We start from the raw sequence: 24,163 nt of genomic DNA on the forward strand, positions 1-24,163 counted from the left end.
TGGAATAAGTGTGTGCAATCAGAGGGGAATTACTTCGAAGGAGACAACACTAAACATGACTAAAACGGTAAGCAACATTTTTTTTCACATCAGTCTCATTACTTAATTGTCGTATATATATATATATATAAGAATGATATAATGCTTCATAAACGAATAATCACTGAACTAACAAAGCAGGATTAGGTAGTTCAGCTTTACCTAACTAGCACTTCAGGTATGGTGCTAAGCTTATTATACAGCCACTAGATTGGAAACATAGTTCTAGAGTTGATCCATAAGTAATCCTCCCTGTCATATAACAATGATGTACTGATTCTTCACATCCCAGCACCCTAGCATGGAAGAGCTAATAGGAGCAAAAATACCAGCAAAACTGGGGGATAGAAGAAGGGATCAAGGAAAAGAAAAGGAGTTGAGTAGTAAGAAAGAATAATCTACTATCATGAGAGATCAGTTAGTTTAACAACTTGGCCCCACGTCAAAATATCTGATAGTAGAAATAAGTAGATGAATGTATCATCAACAGATATGTGTAAATATAATGATATTTACACTTATCTATAATTTATATTTCTGGCTGTCTAAGCTGAAAAGTTTTTCCTAAATGTCGACTGGTCTGCTAATTAGTATGAATGCAAGTAAGGTGGTAAATGATATTCAGTTCGGGATGATTCTTGTAAAGTGAAGTAAACTAATTGACCAGTAATAGTTTAACTTTAGCTTTACTATTCTGGATATAGATTCTTATTGGACTATCTCAGATAAGACTCTGCGTCAAGACACTAGTGGATGGTGGGTATCAGATTCTTGTCGTCAACTGATACATTGCATGGACACCAGCACTTCTGAAATCAGGAAACATCTTTTCTTTTACTCCTCGCACAGTTTTTTGAATATTTCATGAAGAAAATAAAGGAAGTATTACTGTACTTCTACTGTACATTAGAAGATGTTTTAAGCATCATGCATTTAAAAAAATAAAATATTTGGAATTTTAAACAAGTCACTGTACAAACTAAAAAATTTATTAATATGTAATAACGTAATAACATTTTAATTGCAATTAGAAACTGAAAATTGTGTTAACTAAATTCAAGCATTTAATTAAAATGCATTTACTGTAATCGGTTATAATTAATCATCTATTTTTTTAATTTATAATGTTTTTTTCAAATTATAATAAAATCCTTTTTAGTGATGATTACACTACTTGGATATAAATGTAATGGAATATTTACAAATACAAACAATAAATTATTTAATACAAAAGAGATGGGATTAAAAAACTAATAGTAGGTTAATTTTCTATTACATCATTTTTGAATATATTTATTTTATATTGCATTTTTTTTTTTTTTTAAAAGAAAAGAAAAATTGATATGTACTACCTTTTATTTTATTTTGTTTCCATACCAAAATTATTGAAAAACATTATGTAATAGAAGAATTTAATAAAATAAAATACTGCATATGAGGGTGAATCAAATTTAAATGGTAGTTTTGCTATTCTATGCAGCAAACAGTACTGAGCTGGAGTAATGTTTGGTGTGTTAGAGAGGCAGAATCAGGTTGGTTAGCTCCTCCACTCTGTTCTGTCATCAGCAAGAGGTTCCATCATCTGTTGCAAAATGTATAATCATACCATTTTTAACTAATGAAGGCCTTAAACCCGCAGGAATTTTAACTCATTTAAAAGTACACGTTGGGGACGTTACATTGTCCCAGAACTGAGTGTATATGTGAGCCAGATAATTTAAGGACGGGTGAGAAAGTGTAGAGAGTAAAAGTCATGATCAACACCCAAGGTCAAGTCTCACAGCTGACAACATCTGTGCCATTCAAGAGCTTATTGAAGGTAATCACCGGTTTACTGCTGAGAAACGTATCACAAGTTGGTATCAGCTATGGGAGTGCTCAATCCATTATCTCTGATCATATTGACTTTAGAAAAATTAATGCTCGACGGGTTCCAAGGTTGCTGACCGAAAATCAATAACAGATCAGGTTGGAGATCTGTGAGAGACTTCTGAATCAAAAAGGGGACAATTTTTTGAGGTGCATTGTAACATGTGATGAGATGTGGGTCCATCATTACACTCTGGAATCAAAAATGGTGAGTAAGGAAGGAGTGGCAAAGGAAGGATGGGGGCTGCCTAATGAAGGCCTAAACCCATCTGTTAACTGGAAAAGTTCTTGCAACGATTATTTTTTACTAAAGGGGAGTTTTACTCATTGATTTTCTCCACCATCAACAAACAGCAAATGCGGCTGGCTTATTATTGACAGCTGCTACAGTCAACAAAATCCACCTACCAAAACAAAAGACAGGGTATACCCATTAGAGGTGTCATCCTTCCTTCAACGCTAGGCCAAACACTGTGATTTTTACAAGGGATAAATTGGAAAAATGCACTGGAAACCCTCGATCACCCTTCCAGTGGTTCAGATTTGTTCTTCTGTGATTATTTTTTGTTTGCGCCCTTGAAAGAATTGCTTGGAGGGGAACAATTCGAAAACAATGATGACATTGAGGAGTGTGTGAGCAATTGGTTGACAACTCATCCTCAAACTTTTTATGAACAAAGAATATTCAAGCTTCCAAATCATTGGCAAAAATGTGAAAATTGTGCAACTATAAAGAGAAATGATGAAGGTATGAATTGTGTATATCATTAATCAATAAATTTATTTTTTTTAAATTATCCTTAATATTTAATTCACCCTTGTAATAAAGTATATGAATAATATACTTAAAAAAAAAGATATAATAGAAACAATACCTATACCTCTATATAAAATCAGTATCCTATCGTTTACTGATGGAAGAATAACTGATTGCTGTTGAGATCTAACAATGATAGATCATAGCAACTATTGATAGTAAAATTAAAATAAAATATAAAAATAATATTTACCGGTTGTACTGAATGAATACAATATTCCACAACTCAATTACTTCATCACACCCTTTATTAACAAGTGCACTGCGATTCTGCACTGAAATTGGTGAATTATTTTGATAATCAAAATGAATTTCAGTACAAGGACCACAAGGTCCTGTTTTACCCATTTCCCAAAAATTATCTTTTAAGCCAAATGGAAGAATATGATCCTCAGCAACACTGAAATAAGAAAATGAAAAATGTTAAATTAACAAAATATCGCACAGTATTATTATAAGAGTATAAATATACAGTAAAAGTAAGCAAACAGAAATAACAAGAGATAAATTAAAAATTAAAAAACAAAGTGCCAAAAAAAACCATTGCTGACAAACATTGCTCTTTAATGTAGGATAATTACTATAGTGTACATAAAATCTAAAGGTGGGTCCTCCTACAAGTTGCCTCCACTCCAATCCTAAACTGAGCAATCGGAACATGTGCTATTGGTTGCTACAAAAATAAAGACCTCCAAATGATTCAGACTTGTATTTATTATTATTTTTTAATTACTGTTTATTCTACCATATTCATTTATTTTTGCTGTTATTTACTTATTTCGATTTTTGTTTAATTATTATTTATTTTATCTGTTATTTATTTATTCTATTGTATTTATTTGAGCTAATATATAAATTATTTTGTTTGAAATCATTTCATGTTTACATTTATAAAATGTATTTAATATAAATTAATTAATATAAATTATAAATGTAACTTAATATTTCTGTTATTCATAATTTTAACAATAAATTTAATAATGATAAACTTTCATTTCTTTAACATAACACTTTATTTATTTTGGCATCTGTTCCCCATGTTAGGGGTGGCTTATTAATATGGTTGGGAAACCATACACCTAGGTGGAAAGCAACGGGAAACTACCACTTTATACTATTCCCCACGAACACACATGATGGTCCTCAATGTTAAAGAATCCGCAGTTAAAGATTCCCCTCAATCGGTTCTCTGAGAGGGGGAAACATCAAGGTCATATGCAAATAAAATTAGAATTGGAACTTCGAATGTTTTGATGTTACTTAAAGCAGGAAAGCTAGTATACAAAAAGAGAAATGGAAAAGAATATGTTGGATGTGCTGGGTTTGAGTGAGGTGAAGTGGGAAGGAAGGGGGGGAGTTACAGACTGGAGGGTACAAAATCTTTTCTTCAGGCGGAGATAGTAGTGGTGAATATGGAGTGGGAATTTTGCTGAGCCCACAGATGAGAGACAGTATAGAAAGAGTAAGATGTCGATGAAAGAATATTGTTGTTGAGATTGAAGGGTAAAGGAAAAAATCTAGTGATAATACAAGTAGTGTATATGCCAACAAACCAACATCAAGATGAGAAGATTGAAGAATGCTATAATAAGAATCAGGAACTGATAGGTGGCGAAAGGAGAGGAGCTTGCATTATATCGATGGGAGATTGGATTGCAATGGTAGGGGAAGGTTCAAAGGGAAATGTTGTGGGAGACTTTGGGTTAGGTATACGAAATGCAAGAGGGGCAAGATTGGTGGATTTCTGTAAGGAGAACTCTTTGGTAATTGGTAATACACTATTCCAAGCCCACAGGAGATGCCGGTACACACGGACATCAAGAATAAATGGAAAGAGGACCAAATAAATTACTTTATGATAGAAAACAGGTATAGAAATTGTTTAAAAAATTCAAAAGCGTATCCAGGTGCAGATATAGATTCGGACCATAATCTTGTGATGGAAGAGTTATGGATGAGGATGAAAAGAGTGAACAAACGAAAAAGAGTAGAGAGGTTAGATAGGGAGGTACTGAAAGATGGAGACAAAAGGGAAGAGGACACAGACCTAAACAAGAGATGGATATATATGAAGGAGGATTTAATAGATGCTATCAAAGATGCTGGGAGTAAAAAGCAGACCAAGAAGATAAAGAAAGAATGGGTAATAGAAGTGATGCTAGACAAAATAGATGAGAGAAGAAAGTGGAAGAATGTCAGAACAGAAAAGGGTAAGAAGATGTACAGGAAACTAAATAATGAATTAAGAAGAGAGACAGAAAGGGCATGGCAAACATGGTTGATGGAGAGGTGTGAAGATATTAAGAAATTGGAGATGGTAGGGAAGTTTGAAGAGATGTATAGAGTAATTATGGAACGGGTATTTAAAAAGGAAAAAGGTAAAACTAGAATAGAAATAGCGACAGAAGATATGCAAGTGGTTGATGGGAAGAATGAGGTTCTAGGTAGATGGAAAAAATATGTGGAAGGACTTTACGAAGTAGATAAGAGATCAGAAATCCTAGGAATAGAAGATGAATAGTGTGAGGAGGAGAAAGGTTGTTACATTATGAAGGAAAAGGTAGAATAAGCCTTAAAGGAAATGAAGAACAGGAAAGCATGTGGAGTTGATGAAGTACCAGCTGAGCTATGGAAAGGTTTAGAGGAAAGGGGAATTAGGGATAATACAAGCCTATGTAATTTGATATATGAGAGTGGTGATTGGCCGGAAGATTTCATGACTATGGTCCCAATCGAAAAAAAGAGTAATACATTGAAATATGAGGAATATAGGACCATAGCCTTATATTGCATGCAGCTAAGATACTACTAAGAGTGTTGAATGGGAGACTTTATGGAAGACTAGAAAGATCAGTTGGGGAAGAGCAGTTTGGGTTTAGAAGGGGGAAGGGGACAAGGAATGCAATAAGGTTAATAAGAGTGATTGGAGAAAGATATATTGAAAAGCAAAGAGATTTATACGTGGTCTTCATAGATCTGGAGAAGGCATTTCACAAAATGGAATGGGATAAATTGCTGAGAATCTTAAAGGAAAAAGGAGTCACTTGGAGGGAAAGGAGATTAATAAGAAATCTGTATTTATCTCAGAAGGTAAAAATAAAGATTGTGAATAGTTATCGGAGGAAAGCAGACTTGGAAGAGGGGTGCGGCAGGGATGTTGCATGTCACCGATTCTGTTCAATTGTTACCTAGAAGTGATAATTGAAAAGTGTCTAGCTGGTAATAAGGGTGTAAATATTGGAGGAAGGAGGATAGAGCGCATTACGTTTGCTGATGACATGGCAGTGTCGGCAGAGAGTAAGAACATGATGAATGAAATGTTGAGAAGAATAAATCAAACCTGCGAGGAGTATGGGATGAAGATAAATACAAAGAAGGCAAAAAGCATGATAATGATAGGTCAATTAAGAAAGAGTTTAATGGATTTGACTTTCGTATTGATTTAAACATAAGTTTTTTTAAAGGTCCTTCAAATGTTCTTGCAAATCAACTAAGATGTCGGAGACGAATGAAAATGATAATCAATATAAAAAGGGAAGGAAGTTACTATAAAATGAAACGGATGGCACAGAATCGACCAGAATGGAGGGCGGCCATGTGAGAACCTGCCTTTGGGCAGAACACTTATTATTATTATTTATTTATTTATGTATTATTTTGCACAATTTAATATTTTTATTTTGTACAGTTTTGTAGGCCTACAAAACTCAAAAGAATATTAGTTATTAACATTTAATAATTTATATTTGTTAGTATGTTCTATTTAGAAACGATTTTCGTAAATAAATAAGCCATGTCAAACAGAATCATAACATTATAGCCCATAATAAATAAACAACTCATTTCATATACTTTTCTATTACATCATTGTTACTGTTTATTTATAGCAAAACCTATATACACATACCTAACCTAACCTATACCACATACTTAAAAAAAATATATCATTTCAAAAAATAAATTACTTCATGTACATCTTGAACAAAATATTAGACAAAAATAATTTTATTTGCTATATATATAAAACAAATTACCAGAACATATTTCATTAGAATAACAGTGACATCATAATTATATACATTGTAAGTCACTGCAGATTAATTGATGTGACTTTAAATACACACTACTTTGGCTGCTGGTGTGAGAAGTCACTAAGTGATGTTAAGAGCAGTAGAGGGGTTGCCATAGCATACTACTAATCTGCCTTCAGATATTACATATACTATAATACAGTGTGTTATACATCTACCTATATATAGAGATATATTTATATTGCCTATGGCACTTCCAGTAACATAAGGATTCCAAGTTGGGGTTGTACATCTAAATCGGTTCTGCCATTGAGCTGCTAGGGTGAAGCAAACATACATAATACATTACATTTCTTTTGGGCAGTCATGTAAAAACACATTACATGATAGTTAAAGAATAAACCCAAATTCTAATGGATAATTTCAACAATATGTTGAAATCCCTACAATTAACAGTACAACTTAAGTTTTAGCCAATCAAAATTGTATTATTTCTCAATGTTTTTCCTACAGTTTGCATTTGTAAATAGCACCAAAATAAATACCTAAGCACACACATATAAAAGTGAAAATTAAGTCACTAATTAAGACCTTATTAATCATTTCATTAAGGTCTTAAGTAGTGATATATGTCAGCATACACTCTCCGATGAGAGTTTATCCAGAGTTTTGTGTCCATGGAGAGACAAAAAGTAAATACATGCTATAGTATGGTTAACAGGACATATAGCAATAGTAAAATAGATTTGATATTTATTAATGTTATTAGATAAATACAAAAATCAATAGTTTAAATAATGTTGGAAAGGAAAGTACATATGATGAACAGAATTTATCAACTAAATGACTAAATATTAAAAGACAAAATTGAAAACTGTAACAATAATAAACATAAGAAATACATATATTACAAATATCCAAATGCCATAATCAGAAAAATTACCAAAATTTATGAAAAAATGAGCAAATAATCCTGACAATTTCATAAGAAAGATAAGTAGTGAAAACGTTTAATTATATTTTAATTAATTTTTGATATTATTTAAATAATATTAAAAAACATTATAAAATAAAAAACTGAAAAGTAGAAATGTATAAAAGTATACACTTGAAAACAAAATGTAAATATTGCCAATCTGATATAATTAGATAAGGCAATTTACATTATTTATGTAAATACATTATATATTTATAAATATACATAAATTATATATAAATTTATACATGTAACAATATATAAATGAATACACGCAACTAAAATTAAACACCACATTGCTAGACCACAATTATGTGTCTGTCTAATTAAAAAAAAATATTTCTAACATTAATATCAGTGACTTGGAAAGATTAATACAATCATTAAGAATTAGTAAGCTAAAAAAAGCCATACATAATTACAAAAGTTTAAATTTAATATTTATTATCTGAGTTACTTTCAAAACAATACTTAACTGCATAACTACCTAACAGAAAATAACTAATCACCATGTTTTTGGATCTAGGTAAACCATTTCTTTCATTAAAAACACTTCAATAAGAATTTATCTTTTTAAATTATACTTATATTTACTTAAAATGTAAAATGTGAGCCAAATATAGGCACATAAATGAACAAATTATAATAAATTAATTTATAAAATTTTTAACTGCTTACCCAACAGACAACCATATATCTTTAGTTTCTAAATCTGGAGGTAAACTACTTTCTATATCACCATTAAAATAAGTAACAAATAACTGATGTGGAGAAATAGAAATAGGAGGTGAAGTCAAGAAATTCCATGCCATTTGGCAAGCATCTTTCTATAAAAAAAAAAACAAAACAAAAATATAAGTCAATAATTAAAATGATAAAATCCCACCAAGAAAGCGTATCTGTATTGCAGTCACTGCAATACACACTTTCTGAGACCATATTATAAATCATATAAAACAAATGATAAAAACAAAAAGGTTATTTTATTTAACTTTAATTTAGATAATGAATACTTTAAAAAATCCATCAAATGTAATGTTACATAATAAAAACTACAAAATAAATTAAAGGATTTTTTTTGTAATAGATTAACATAGCCATCCTCCTCTATGAATCATGAGACCTTGCCGTTGGTGAGGGGGCTTGAGTGCTCAGGGATACAGAGTAGCTGGACCGAAGGTGCAACCATATCGGAGAGGTATCTGTTGAGAGCCAGACTAAGGAATGATTCCTGAAAGAGGGCAGCAGCTCTTTCAGTAGTTGTTAGGGGCGTGAGTCAGGACGACTTAAACGGCCGTATCAACATCACTCAGTCCTCTTGAGTACTGCGCAGCTGAAAGCAATGGAAAACTACAGCTGCTTTTTTTTCCAAGAAAATGTGGCTCTCTGCATTTTCACATAACAATAATGGAGGCGCCTTCCTTGGTAAAATATTCCGGAGGTAAAATAGTCCCCCGTTCGGATCTCCGGGTGGGGACTACTAAGGAAGGGGTCACCAGAAAAGTAAAAAATAACATTCTACGAGTCGGAGCGTGGAATGTTAGAAGCTTAAAAAAGGTTGGTAGGCTAGAGAATTTAAAAAGGGAAATGGATAGGGTAAACGTGGATATAGTAGGAATTAGTGAGGTTCGGTGGGAAGAGGAAGGCGACTTTTGGTCGGGTGACTTTAGAGTAATTAACTCAGCGTCAAATAATGGGCAGGCAGGAGTAGGTTTCGTGATGAACAAGAAAATAGGGAGGAGAGTGGAGTATTTCAAGACGCATAGCGATAGAGTCATTGTAATAAGGATAAATTCAAAACCTAAACCGACAACGATTGTTAACGTCTATATGCCTACAAGCGCCCATGATGATGATGAGGTAGAATGTGTATACGAAGAGATTGATGAAGCAATTAAACACGTAAAAGGAGATGAAAATTTAATAATAGTTGGAGATTGGAATGCAAGCATTGGAAAAGGCAAGGAAGGAAATATAGTGGGTGAATACGGGCTGGGCAAAAGGAATGAAAGAGGGGACCGACTTATAGAGTTTTGCACGAAGTATAATTTAGTAATTGCCAACACCCAATTTAAAAATCATAATAGAAGAGTATACACTTGGAAAAAGCCAGGCGATACTGCAAGGTATCAGATAGATTACATCATGGTTAAGCAAAGATTTAGAAATCAACTCGTGGACTGCAAAACTTACCCTGGAGCAGACATTGATAGCGACCATAATTTGGTGATAATGAAATGTAGATTGGGGTTTAAAAACCTGAAGAAAAGGTGTCAGATGAATCGGTGGAATTTAGAGAAGCTTGAGGAAGAGGAGGTAAAGAGGATTTTTGAGGAGGACATCGCTAGAGGTCTGAGTAAAAAAGATAAGATAGAAAATGTAGAAGAAGAATGGGAGAATGTTAAAAAGGAAATTCTTAAATCAGCAGAAGCGAACTTAGGCGGAATAAAGAGAACTGGTAGAAAACCTTGGGTTTCAGACGATATATTGCAGCTGATGGATGAACGTAGAAAATATAAGAATGCTAGTGATGAAGAAAGTAAAAGGAACTATCGGCAATTAAGAAATGCTATAAACAGGAAGTGCAAACTGGCGAAAGAAGAGTGGATTAAAGAAAAGTGTTCAGAAGTGGAAAGAGAAATGAACATTGGTAAAATAGACGGAGCATACAGGAAAGTTAAGGAAAATTTTGGGGTACATAAATTAAAATCTAATAATGTGTTAAACAAAGATGGTACACCTATATATAATACGAAAGGTAAAGTCGATAGATGGGTGGAATATATTGAAGAGTTATACGGAGGAAATGAATTAGAAAATGGTGTTATAGAGGAAGAAGAGGAAGTTGAGGAGGATGAAATGGGAGAAACAATACTGAGATCTGAATTTAAGAGAGCATTAAAAGATTTAAATGGCAGAAAGGCTCCTGGAATAGACGGAATACCTGTAGAATTACTGCGCAGTGCAGGGGAGGAGGCGATTGATAGATTATACAAACTGGTGTGTAATATTTATGAAAAAGGGGAATTTCCGTCAGACTTCAAAAAAAGTGTTATAGTAATGATACCAAAGAAATCAGGGGCAGATAAATGTGAAGAATACAGAACAATTAGTTTAACTAGTCATGCATCAAAAATCTTAACTAGAATTCTATACAGAAGAATTGAGAGGAGAGTGGAGGAAGTGTTAGAAGACCAATTTGGTTTCAGGAAAAGTATAGGGACAAGGGAAGCAATTTTAGGCCTCAGATTAATAGTAGAAGGAAGATTAAAGAAAAACAAACCAACATACTTGGCGTTTATAGACCTAGAAAAGGCATTCGATAACGTAGACTGGAATAAAATGTTCAGCATTTTAAAAAAATTAGGGTTCAAATACAGAGATAGAAGAACAATTGCTAACATGTACAGGAACCAAACAGCAACAGTAGCAATTGAAGAACATAAGAAAGAAGCCATAATAAGAAAGGGAGTCCGACAAGGATGTTCTCTATCTCCGTTACTTTTTAATCTTTACATGGAACTAGCAGTTAATGATGTTAAAGAACAATTTAGATTCGGAGTAACAGTACAAGGTGAAAAGATAAAGATGCTACGATTTGCTGATGATATAGTAATTCTAGCCGAGAATAAAAAGGATTTAGAAGAAACAATGAACGGCATAGATGAAGTCCTACGCAAGAACTATCGCATGAAAATAAACAAGAACAAAACAAAAGTAATGAAATGTAGTAGAAATAACAAAGATGGACCACTGAATGTGAAAATAGGAGGAGAAAAGATTATGGAGGTAGAAGAATTTTGTTATTTGGGAAGTAGAATTACTAAAGATGGACGAAGCAGGAGCGATATAAAATGCCGAATAGCACAAGCTAAACGTGCTTTCAGTAAGAAATATAAGTTGTTTACATCAAAAATTAATTTAAATGTCAGGAAAAGATTTTTGAAAGTGTATGTTTGGAGTGTCGCTTTATATGGAAGTGAAACTTGGACAATCGGAGTATCTGAGAAGAAAAGGTTAGAAGCTTTTGAAATGTGGTGCTATAGGAGAATGTTAAAAATCAGATGGGTGGATAAAGTGACAAATGAGGAGGTATTGCGGCAAATAGATGAAGAAAGAAGCATTTGGAAAAATATAGTTAAAAGAAGAGACAGACTTATAGGCCACATACTAAGGCATCCTGGAATAGTCGCTTTAATTTTGGAAGGACAGGTAGAAGGGAAAAATTGTGTAGGCAGGCCACGTTTGGAATATGTAAAACAAATTGTTAGGGATGTAGGATGTAGAGGGTATACTGAAATGAAACGACTAGCACTAGATAGGGAATCTTGGAGAGCTGCATCAAACCAGTCAAATGACTGAAGACAAAAAAAAAAAAAAAAAAAAAAAACATAGCCATGAACTTAAAAAAAAAATTGTAAATGCAAATTTTTTCTTTTTTTGCATTAATTTAAAATTCAACTTCTTTTTCCAAACTTTTCTGTATCTTTTATAATAACCATTTTTCTTACAATCCTGTATCTTGAAAAAATGTCTTAAAAGGTAATGTTATTTTTAAAGAAAAGTATCTTAAATTAGATTTTTTTCTAAAAAATGTACATTATTATTTTTTTCAGAATTCTTTTCTCTTACTTCTTTATACATTTATTACCTCTCTATAATTTGTGTAAAAAAATTAGTAGCGTAAAACAGTAAAAACAACCGTAAAAGTAACATTGATACTTTTAATACATCTTCCCATATTCTTATCTAGCATAACTCTGAGTTATTGTAGAATTAAAAAATTGTCACTTGATCAGATATTGCACCAAAAAATGCATAAGAATTATGTCTGCAGGCCTAAATTCAAACTTACCTGAAATACAATTTACATCACTTTCAGAGATTATCATTCTGACACTAAGTCAGTCTTAGGATCTAGATGCGCTACTCCTTTTTTCTGTTTACGCTTCAATAATCACATTATTTTAATAATTTTTTACTAAAAAAATTCATTTAAAATCATAGGTTTAAAGCACATAGCTATAAAAAAAATTCACAGGTACCTTAAAATAATCACCGAATGACCAGTTACCAAGCATTTCAAAAAATGTGTGATGATATGTATCATGACCTACTACGGATAAATCATTGTGTTTGCCACCAACACGAATACATTTCTGACTATTAACAACTCTTGCATGTGATGACTGTTCATGGCCCAGCAAAACATTCTTAAACTGAAATCAGAAACAGAAACAACATAATATAAAGTAAACAGTGTAAAGAAATAAAAGTCTATAGAAAAGAATGTCAAAACAACTGTAAACAGAAAAAACCAGACATGGCTAATAATAATCCTAAACAGCTAATTAATAATAAATTATATGATATGCAGTTTTTAGAATAAAACTCTATTAAATCAATGGTGTAATATTTACATGATCTCTTATAATGATAGTTTCCACAGGTGGGCTTACTACATGTAAGCAGTATCATAACATCACCTATACCTTTGCTTGGTAGAAAAATGCTGTAGACAGTGTGTTACTGGTAGTGTGGTTTCAATTTTCTTTGAAGAAACTGGCATTCAAAATATAAGTGATAAAGAAAGCATGATAGATTTCAAACTACAAAATTGTGTTATAGCCACAGTCTCACAAGTTCACAGTAAAGGTCTTCTGTAACCACCTCTTAAAACAAGTCTTTGACTATTTTAACCACTACTTCTCGAATATGTAAGAAAATAACTGCATAATAATATCATTCTGTAAAAAAAAGCATCCTTTATGCTCCAGCTACATATCTGGTAACAAAAAAATTATAACTATAATGACTAAACGATAATTTATAAATTCCTATGGTTAAACATTTATTTGTACTTTCTTAACTTAATATAATTTAAACTTACCTGATTCATGCCGGCATTAACGAATGAAAGAGTAGGATCATAGAAGGGCATAACTGGACTAGATCTAACAAACACATGATTATGGTTATTAATAAAATAATCTAAAAATGTCCTACGCACAAAAGACGAAGAATGTTTTAAAACTTTCATTGATATCCAGATTACTTAGATTCTTATTTTATTGAAACTTATAACAAATCCGACCTACACACCTAACCTAGACAAGTAATTACATCTGTTAATACTAAATCAACACAAATGAAATCATAATAACAAATAAATTCAAAAATTGTATTATAAAAAACACATAACAATAACCTAAAAATAAGCGTATTTCATAAACACAAACAGAATGATTTCACAGCCTTTTAAATATTGCTTTCCTGCACGTATCAGATTTTCACACTATCTGTAGATTTATAATATTTTATTATTTTTAGAAGAATATGGTAAAGCAAAAATGTCATAAGTAAATACTGATGTTGCAATATAAGTATTACACCGTATAATTAAAAAAAAAAAAAAAAAATGGTTTATAAATTTACGATACACAACTCAAGGTAATGTTTTCATTAATTAGCACAAATTAATTAAATGCAAATATTTAAAATACCATTCAACGCAGAAAGTTTGCTTTCTTTCCCGATTGGAGTAATATTTAGATATATTTGGAAAGTGATTATAGATTTTCAAAAACTTTTGAAAAGTTTAATCACTTTTATCAAAGGTTAATGATACTTAATATTCAAAATAGTTTTGTCACAACACTAACAAAATAACACCAAATCCCTTTAAGGAAAATATCTAGTTAATAACAAAGCTTTGAAAACGTAACTTTTTCACAAAATTATACCTTAATTTGTTTAGCAATTCATAGATAGCGCCATCTATTCTACGATGAACTCCGAAAGGTGATACTTTGGAAATTCTGCGGTCAAGAAATTAGCGAGATTAATGTTTTCTCGAAAATATACAATTTTACGTATGTTATAAAAATCCTTGTTGCTTATTTATTCTTACTAGTGAGATATATGTCTCATTATCTAATTTTGATTAATTCTTAAGTAAGGTCATATTGAATAGGTACGTCTCATGCAAAAAATAATGAAGAAATTTTTAGGTTCTAGGAATTCAAAGGTGAGAGATGATTCATTCTTTTTTAATGTTGGCAGTACTGCTGTATATAGTTCGGATGCAAATTAATTTTATCAGTTTGTTGTTATGGACCAAGTTGAATAAGGTGTGTGAAAAATGTCTAGGCAAAATGAAAGACAGAGCTATGCTCAGACGTACAAATTGGTTGTTGTTGGAGGAGGTGGTGTTGGAAAATCAGCAATCACGATACAGTTCATCCAAGTAAGTTAATGAAAAACTAACAACGTTTGTTTCTGATTCTGAAATATAACCTTGATATTACAATTAATACACTAAATTATTTGAAATGTGTTAATACTTTTTAGTTATGCATGCTATTCATTTACCGTTTTGAAATATTAGAAAAATAATAAAATATGAACATTAAAGATAAAATTGAAATCATGTGTTCATATTTGAATGTAGGTGGGGGAATGTATGAATCGAAGGTCGCCTTTATAGTTTGTGTCAGATTATTTGTACAGAAATTCTTAACCTCGCCGAGTTGGAATTTGAATAAAGTCATTGAAAACGGGTAATTGTTATCGGGTTGTTCTTTATCTCTGTCGTTATGCTTTTTGAAGATACATTATTTTTTTGCTTCAGTTAAATAAATTAGTAAATTACATTTTTATCATAATTATTTTTGTAAACAGTTCCTTGAGTTTAATATCATTTACTTAAGTCTCAATAAACTTGAAGTATATGTTATAGTTCATTAAAAAAAAAAAAGATAAGATTACACAAGGAATTAACATTATTATCGAAATTTAGTTCCTTCATTTCATTAAAAAGCTGTTGTGTAAGTGCAGTGTTGCAAAATAATAAACATTCCTGAGCGACACATTTAAAAAAAATGAGTTTAGTGAGGTTATTTTTAAACAAAGATCTATCATTATTCTGAAAGTGGTATTAATTAAATCCGTTTATGAAATAAGTGTTAAAAATCCTTTTTAAGAAGTTAATTTAATGTTCGGATATAGATTCAATTTAAAATACATTGTTATAAGATTTGAACCCTAGACCCTCAGCAGTAAAGAATATTCAGCATAAAATAATATTTGTATCATTGCTAATCACTGATTAGAATTGGTTATAATTATAAATGGAAGATAATTTCTTAAATTTTTGTCCTAAAAATAAATTTAAATTCTCTGAAACCATTAAGTAATTTCATTTTCTTAACGTTTCTATAAATGTTTACACTACATATTATTATACTGATTGACAAAAATCAAAGAATTAAAAAGATATTTGCATTCTATTCTATAATTGGTGGTAATATTGTTAAAATTATTTGCCAACCAGATGTTTAGGAATTTCTGTTTCATGTTTCTCGCTTTGCCATAGGTTGCTGGGTAGGATCATAAGGTTTAGTAATTTGTATGTTTTTTTTTTTTTTTTTTTTTTTTTTTTGGTAACATATTCTTAACTCGTTTTCTTGATGTATGTTTTCAGATGTTGTTTACAACACACACACATATTTTGAAGTGTGTAATAAAATTTTAATTGTTTTAACACATTTTGCATATTGATGCATTTTATTTATGCTAGGTTTTTGTATTAGTATATTTTTTCTGGTTTACACTTTGCTTTTATGTGTTTATTGTAATTAAGTGTTAAAGATGTGTTATATAAATCAGCTTTGTAAGTTTATAATATAATTTAAAAGTATCCTTAAAAAATACTTCTTGTAAACTGAAGGTTGGTACCAGATTACTTAGAATACATTTACCTAATCTGCTATACTGTGATTATGCAAATTATCAATATATCTCCCTATAATAACTGTGGTTAAATTCTGTTATTTGGTAGACTCCCATATGATGCCATTTCATTTCTGAAACCTCCCAATATGCTATGCTGGCTGTTATCTATTGTATGTTTATCCTAAAATTTATTACAAAATTAAAATTAATATATAGATCTTCAGTTTTATTTTTATGTAATGAAAGTTATTATATATATTTTATTATATAAGTACAATTATTGCCTAAAACTGGTTAAATTATTTTTTATGCTATTTAATTAATTTTTTCTTTCCAAAAAATGTACTTAACTGTTTAAAAATGATTACATAATAAAGAAACAGTTTCCATTCATTTATTTTCATAATAGTTTGGTAAGGTGTAAATAATTGTTTAAGGCCAATATACGTTAATGTTCTTTTTGTATTATTTTTTAAGATAAACATAGATATAATTTAGAGTCTATATGGCATATTTGAAAATTTTCAGTTGTGTAAAGGCGTCATAAAGGTTTAGGGCATGCAATGGGGTATCATTGCTGAGTTAATTACATTTACAAGATGATAGAATGTAATGCCAAGTTTATTGTTGAGTATAAAAAGTTTAAGTAAATTTATTTTATTTTGAAAGTAGATAAAAATATTTCTGAACCTCCCCATGGCAAGTCAGTTACATTTTCTAGTTCTCTGCCATTATTGGATTATATTCTTCTTCCATCTGTATTTGGCTATCATCCGTTTGGAAATTATTTTTTTACGTTATTGATAACGTGTATAATCATGGCCAAAGTAAAATGAGAAAGCAAAACAGTTATATCTAAAGTAAGATATGTATAAAATTATATATTTTAACACACGCACACACACACACACATACATATATATATACACACTAATCTTTTTGGTAATTGTTCCAAGAATATGATTAACAATCACAAAAAAATTACATAATAGTTTTATCAAATTAATGAACATTTTTATGTAATTAAATGAAACAAAGTAAAATATAATCAAACATAATTTTGTCTCTTGTATTAGTTAAACCAATGAATTTAATCATTACTTTTCAGAGTGCTGTAACTATTCAAACCTTTTTTTGTTCAGTGTTAACAATAATGGTTGGTAGATGCTATATTACAAAGAATGTAGCTTTTAGGTTGTGACTGTATAATTTATAATAGTCAAAAGTAAAAGTATTGGAGGTGAGAGACAGAAGTTTGTTAATGTTTACTCTAAATGAGTAATCAGACCGGTCATATCTGTATTTGTGTATTTTTTCTAAGTTTATTGTGTGTTAGAGAGGTGCAAATGACTGTTACCTTTTTTCTGTGGTGAGTGGTGAATGGAAGCCCCTGGTTAATCAGTTTTATTTTAATATTTATAGTTTTCAGTATTGTTTCTTATTGTGTTACCATTCAGTTATTGTCATATTCTAATGAACATTACAACTAGTATGTGAACCACAGGTTGTAGATGGCTGTGGTTTGCAAATCAGGATTGCCATATTAAATTATATATTTATATACTGTATGAGGTAAAAGCACCAAAACTGATTTAGTATTTCTTATTTAATTTGCCTGGAACAATATAATCAATCATATGTTGTGATTGTATTTGTAATTTCTACTTTGTAGTAATCCACTTCAGATTTATCTCTTTTGCGACTTGACTTCTTTTAAAACTAGCAATAGAATTATTGTCATGTATCACAGTACATAATTCAGTCTAAATGTTTCTGTTCCTTTTTTAATAAATTATTTAATCTTTGAAAAGATCTTCCCAAAAATTTACTTAAAATTAATTTTTTTTTGTAAAACATTTTTTTGTTGATAAGTTATTAACTAGTACCGATTAAAGTAATCTGAATTTTCTGCACACAATTATTTTAAATTAACACTTTCAGCATTGTCTGTTTATTCCATATTAATTTTATAAGTGACATTTAATTAAAGACACCTGTAGTTAAAGAAAAAAAAATAGTTGTAAGTTTCATACATTGGCATTACTATTATCAATTAACCAGTGAAATAATTTAAAATGACTGAATAATAACTACTTAAGTATAATCAGTTATTCAACAATGCCAAATTCTCTTTGAAAGTACGCTTTTGAAGAACCCTGTTATGTGATAAGATTTCAAGTTTCTGAGGATGAAAAACTTTGTGAAATCTACTCCTTTAAGCCAAAATTGGTATGATTTTGTGAATTGTATACATTTTACTAGTGAGTTAACAGTTCAGAAGAGGCTGAATAAGTATATGGATAACCTAGATGAGGGGAATGACTAATTGATTATTTAACATTTATTCTCTAATCTCATTTTGAACTTATTCAAGAAAGTTAAATAAGTTATAACCGAGTTGCTGAAAACTGCCCATTTATCATTTCAACTCTGAAGCGTTTTTGCCCAGAACAAACCACAACAAAAAAAAACATAAAATTTTATTCATAACAAACTGAACTGTTTTAAAACATTGCAAGATTAGTTCTTTAAGAACAAAGTTCAAAAGTTTGTGCATCAATCATTAAGAAATAAGACCTGTGTCATAACTTAAACAATAACTATACTGATTGAAGGAGATAATATTTTTTAGATAGAATAGTGTCTTGTGATGATATCTACATCCATGATAATGAGGTGGAATCCAAACGACAATAGGTGGAGTAGAAGAAGGATTCTTGTTCTCCAGCCAGGAATAATAATTTCAAGACCCAGCTAATGGCTGGTAAAATGATCTTTTAGGGTGTTAAAGGTATATATTTTTTTTTAATATAAACTACAACATACTGTTAATAACCGCTACTATGGAACTAGTTGACAATAAAATAAGCCTGTGGTGGTAAAAAGAAAAGCAGAGAAAATTTGTTAGTGATATAAGCATACCAATATCCGATGATTTTGTTGGAAAATTGGTAACCACTTAAATATCTTGAATGAACAATTTTAAAACGACTGTTGTTTTTACTTATTGATTATTCCTCATATTTACTTATTACATGTATTATATCATTATTACTTATTATAATCATTTTTATATTTTATAGGATTCCTATGATCATTGTTTTCCTTCGTTTTTTCTTAATCCTTTAGGGAAAAGCATAGTTCTTGTTATGTGTGGAGTAAATCACGTACTTATTCCTGACGGGTTGTTTATAATGAGCAATTTTGTTATAAATACATCGTATTAATAGGAAAAATTCAGCCTGTTAAATAATTTGTGAATATAAACTATCATCAGTGATCCCTGCTGTCATGTCTGAGAGCTAGTAACCCGATTCATGTCCCGCTGACAAGTCCCCGCCATAGCTCACGGTCTTCTGCCATTCGAATCAATGTGCCTAACGTTTCTCCAGTCGCCTCTTCAATTTGGTACATCATCTTTTCGGCGGTCTTCCGCGTGTCCTGCTGCCCTCCATTTTTCCCTATACGACTAGTTTATCAAGATTTTCGCCGAACCGTCGGATTATATGGCCGGTAAAGCGAAGGATTCGCCGGAAGCAGATTGTGGACAACCTCCTCTACTTACCCAGCTCGTTTATAATCGAGTTGTTCGTCCTCTTTTCCGATGCGCCTAGGATCATTATTCTGTAGGCTCACATTTTGAATACATCAATTCCCCTCCGGTGTTCCACTTTGATGGTCCAGGTCTCAACGACCCGGGAAGACTAGTACATGAAGCAGTCTTAGCTTCGAATTTTTCTTGATTGCCCTATTCTTCTAAGTAGCAGTTAACTTCGTAAGCGATTCCTTCGCCAAGGTAATTCTTCGTATTAAAACCGACGAGCCTCCATCTTTATCTTTTGAAGAACCTATACATACGAAACGGTCCACCTCTTCGAAATCACACAGCGCATCACTGGAAGATCGTTGACGCTGTCTACAATCATAAATTTTGTGTTTCTGATGTTTAATTTCAGCCCCAGTACATCACTTTCTTGCTGAACGCGATCAATGATCTTCATTTCAACTTCACAGCCTGCGATCAGGGTCGTATCGTCAGCTAACCTCGATAGGAGGTCGTACGCCGGCCTCCTATCGTATATCGTCATGCCAGTTTCTCAGGCTCTACCGCATGATATATTCGCCGTAAATCTTGAATAAGATTTAGAATACACCCTTGTACTTCTCTCGACGGGTAAAAGTGTTCTGTTGTGTCATTTTCTAGTCTAACCACCGCGCTGGTCTTTACATATAGCTTCCGAGTGAGAGTAACAAGATGATCAGGAACGCCCATCTCCTTCAATACAGATCTTTCCACCTGAACGAGTCGAAAGCCTTGGCGTAATCTAGGAAGCATATTTCAAGAGACCTAACATCAGCTGCTTAATAATTAGAATTTAATCGCGCGTACTCCTTTCTTTGAAGAATCCGGCTTGCTCTGCGGGAATTTCTCTGTCCATATAGTATCGTTGACGTCCATGGAGTATATACTCGTACAACAAAATTTTACTCCCATGTGAAATCAGAGAAATAATTCTATAATTTTCTCAGCTTGTGTGCGGCCTTCTTTATGTAGAGGTACGAACACCGAGGTTGCCCACTCATCAAGCCATTTGCCGGTTAACAATTTACAATTTTACGTTTATATAATTATTTTGATAATGTTGTTACGGAAGCGTCCATTCAACTAAAAATTAATTAAATCTAATCAAATGAGAATTTGATCGCTATTTAACAGATTCTATTTTTAAATTCTAGCTGAAAAAAATTTCATGTCATCAAATGCTGTTTGCTGAACACAGTTGTTTATGTTAAATAAAAGATGATAAAATAGACACATCATTGTAATAATTACGTTAATCAGTATAATAATATAATTACGTTAACGTAATGTAAAAAAGGGATTATTTTTCTTATTTATAAATGACTAATTGGTTGCAAAGAATATAATTTTACTCGACGATTTCGTTTGTAATAAAAACGTTGTTACTATTTGAAAGAAATCATAGTTGTAATATTTACATAAATTTATTATAACAAGTAACCATATGGTGAACTAATAGCGCTACGAAAATAATGTAATTTTTGTTAATACTAAAAATACATTTAACTTAAATATCTGTTCTAGCTCTTGGCGGGCGGTACAAAGCATGTGTTATTGCTATAGGTATATAATACGGTATTAATATTTATACAGGCTGATGTATTGATTAAGAAATGTAATAATACATTTCTTAAAGTGGAATATTTATTGTTCCAAACGATAGATGTTGATGATGTTCACAGGGTCATGGAGTGTAATTATTTCCCCCACGCAAAAAAAAAATTAATTATATTTTGGAGTTTCTTATTAAATGTGATACCAGTTTTATAGACAACCATATTTAAAAAAATATATATTTAGTTTGCGAATACTAATTTGGAGGTATTAATTAACACCCATCATTGTTTTAATAATAACCGAAACTATCTGAAATTTTACGAGAGTGAAAATATAAGTCTACATATCTTAACTGCATATTCTGAACTGGTCGTTATAGAGTGCATATACCAACAAAAAAACGAAGGAAAGTTTTCTGTAAAAATGTCATTAGCCTTTTCTTTCTTTTTAAACTAGTTCTTAATAAAACAATATGAAAAAGAACAGGCTATAATTTCGTATAAATTATGTTTTTTTTTTCTAATTCTTGGCCTAAAGTTGTAACAGTTCAAATACAAGAACCTTTTTTTCGTTTAACCAGATTATAGTAATTAGGTTAACAGGATAATTAAGAACAAAAAGAGTATTCATATATATTGAAAGAATTTCGCCTAAATAATAAATGTCAACAAATTATTTAAATTATTCCAATATTACAGTAATAATTATTTAGGAAGTAATATATGTCAGATCAGATTGCTAAAAATAAATTCATGATTCCGCATCTTCCGCATGAGTAACAGCATCTACTGATAAAAATAATAGAACTGAATCCGCGTAGGAAATGAGTCATTACATTCTTTCAGAAGCGGACGATTACTGTACTATATTTTACACCCTGTCATCATTCCTTCTTTCTAGCCCAAATTCATTTTAAGCAGCTGGTTGTTGAAATTAACACCTTACTAAAATACTGTCCCTTATTGTTATTTATAATCAGTAATTCTGTACATTAAATTATATGTGTTTTAATTTATACTACTATTTAAAAATCTGTAATTAACATTTTTTCTAAATGTATCGACGGTTTGAGATACAAAGCTGTAAAAACTGATTTATTAGTTTCTTTATACTGAGAAACTTTACAAAATAGCGGTTGACGTATGTTTTAAGAACAATCGTAAAAGTCGTATTAACTATATTTCATTTATTTAAACTGGAATTTGCGGCGTATGTTCTGCCGTACATTCCTTAGTACTTCTCTCTCATGATTTTATGTTATAACTTCAGTTATTAAGGAAAGTTTGGGAAATTACATGAGAAAAATAAACACTGGAATTGAAAGTGAAACCGTCAAACCAGATGGGAAAAATAGATGGGTAAACTAAGTAATTAAAAATATTTATTTGATTTTCCGAGTTCGTCGTATTTTTTTATTAGAGAATGTAAGCTCAAAATAGAGTTGATTTGACAAATTTTGATTTTAGGAATTAAAGTTTTTTTGGGGTCAAATGCATTGTTATACCGGAGAAAGCAGTTTTCATCTGTCTATAATTTAGTAATTACGGACGAACTGGATCGAGTATCGTAAGCTTAAATAACGCAGTTTTTAATATGGTGGGATGTACTTTTTGATGAAGTTTTTGGCGGCTACTACTTATATAGGGTGTTTAAAAACCGTGAAATAAAAACTGGTTTTTTAATCTAGAGCGACGAAGAATTTTTTTCATAACTTTGTTGTTTATGATCGGATTTGTGTAAATAAGGTTTCATTTTCTTCGTCATAAAACGCTTAAAATGTTATGCAATAACATTTAAATATGGCAACGGTTGCAAAGATATTAACAATTAAAAAGTTTACTTTGGCCGCCATTTTGAAGTGGATTGAGAGATCAGGTTCAATATTTTTATACAAATAAACCAAAATTTCAGTTGTTACGATTAACCATTCTTGAGAAATGAATATTTTTAAAAAAATACAAAATGGCGGATAGCCGGTAAACTGAGCGTTTCGGGACATGTTGGTATAGTTTTTTCATTATTTCGATGTGGAGTACCACCCCTGAATTCTGGAAACGGTTTTTATAAATACTATTTAATTTTACTTTCCCATCAAGATAGTGCTATAACTCTAGAAGGGAAAGTACAGTATTGTAATCGGTCCAATTTGAGAATTGAGGTTTTCACCGGATCTTGACGTTTTGACACCTAAGGAACCCAAAAAACCGGATGGAAATTTTGCGGTTGTTGATGTACGTGTGTTCGGTGTTGGCCTCTAAACCACCTTATATTTTCAGAACTAATGGAGTGATTTTGACCAGATTTGATCATATGACTTTTGTATATGGGGCATTAAATTTTCAAGGGGTGAGTTTTTAGAGCAAGGTCACCCTCAGTATCTTGAGATTACGCGTAATTTTTTAGGTACATTTTCTAACAATTAAAAAATAACAATATTTGCAAAAAAAATTTTGCAAGATCACAATCCCACCTCAAAAAATGCTTTTAAGTACTGCTATGTTGTGTCACAGGTGAACTATAGAATTAAATAAATGGATCATATTTAAAATGTAAAAAAG

At 31.1% G+C, this 24,163-nt stretch overlaps 2 protein-coding genes across 2 annotated transcripts in view; one reads left to right on the forward strand and one right to left on the reverse strand.

Annotated features, from left to right (window-relative positions):
• AlaRS-m (alanine--tRNA ligase, mitochondrial) overlaps window positions 1-13,966 on the reverse strand; it is a 38,707-nt gene extending 24,741 nt beyond the window's left edge. The window contains exons 1-4 of the mRNA XM_075370622.1: window positions 13,623-13,966; window positions 12,778-12,951; window positions 8,411-8,559; window positions 2,919-3,125 (exon numbers count right to left, since the gene is read on the reverse strand). Of these exons, the coding sequence (XP_075226737.1) occupies window positions 2,919-3,125; window positions 8,411-8,559; window positions 12,778-12,951; window positions 13,623-13,772 (680 nt within the window). The 5' untranslated portion in view covers window positions 13,773-13,966. The remainder of the gene's footprint in view (window positions 1-2,918; window positions 3,126-8,410; window positions 8,560-12,777; window positions 12,952-13,622) is intronic.
• A 589-nt stretch (window positions 13,967-14,555) lies between these two features.
• The window catches only part of Ras64B (ras-like protein 2), a 42,481-nt gene continuing 32,873 nt past the window's right edge, over window positions 14,556-24,163 (forward strand). Inside the window, exon 1 of the mRNA XM_075371416.1 lies at window positions 14,556-14,978. Coding sequence (XP_075227531.1) covers window positions 14,874-14,978 — 105 coding nt within the window. The 5' untranslated portion in view covers window positions 14,556-14,873. The remainder of the gene's footprint in view (window positions 14,979-24,163) is intronic.

This window comes from Lycorma delicatula, chromosome 7 (assembly GCF_047948215.1).
Source record: "Lycorma delicatula isolate Av1 chromosome 7, ASM4794821v1, whole genome shotgun sequence".
Taxonomy (NCBI): domain Eukaryota; kingdom Metazoa; phylum Arthropoda; class Insecta; order Hemiptera; family Fulgoridae; genus Lycorma; species Lycorma delicatula.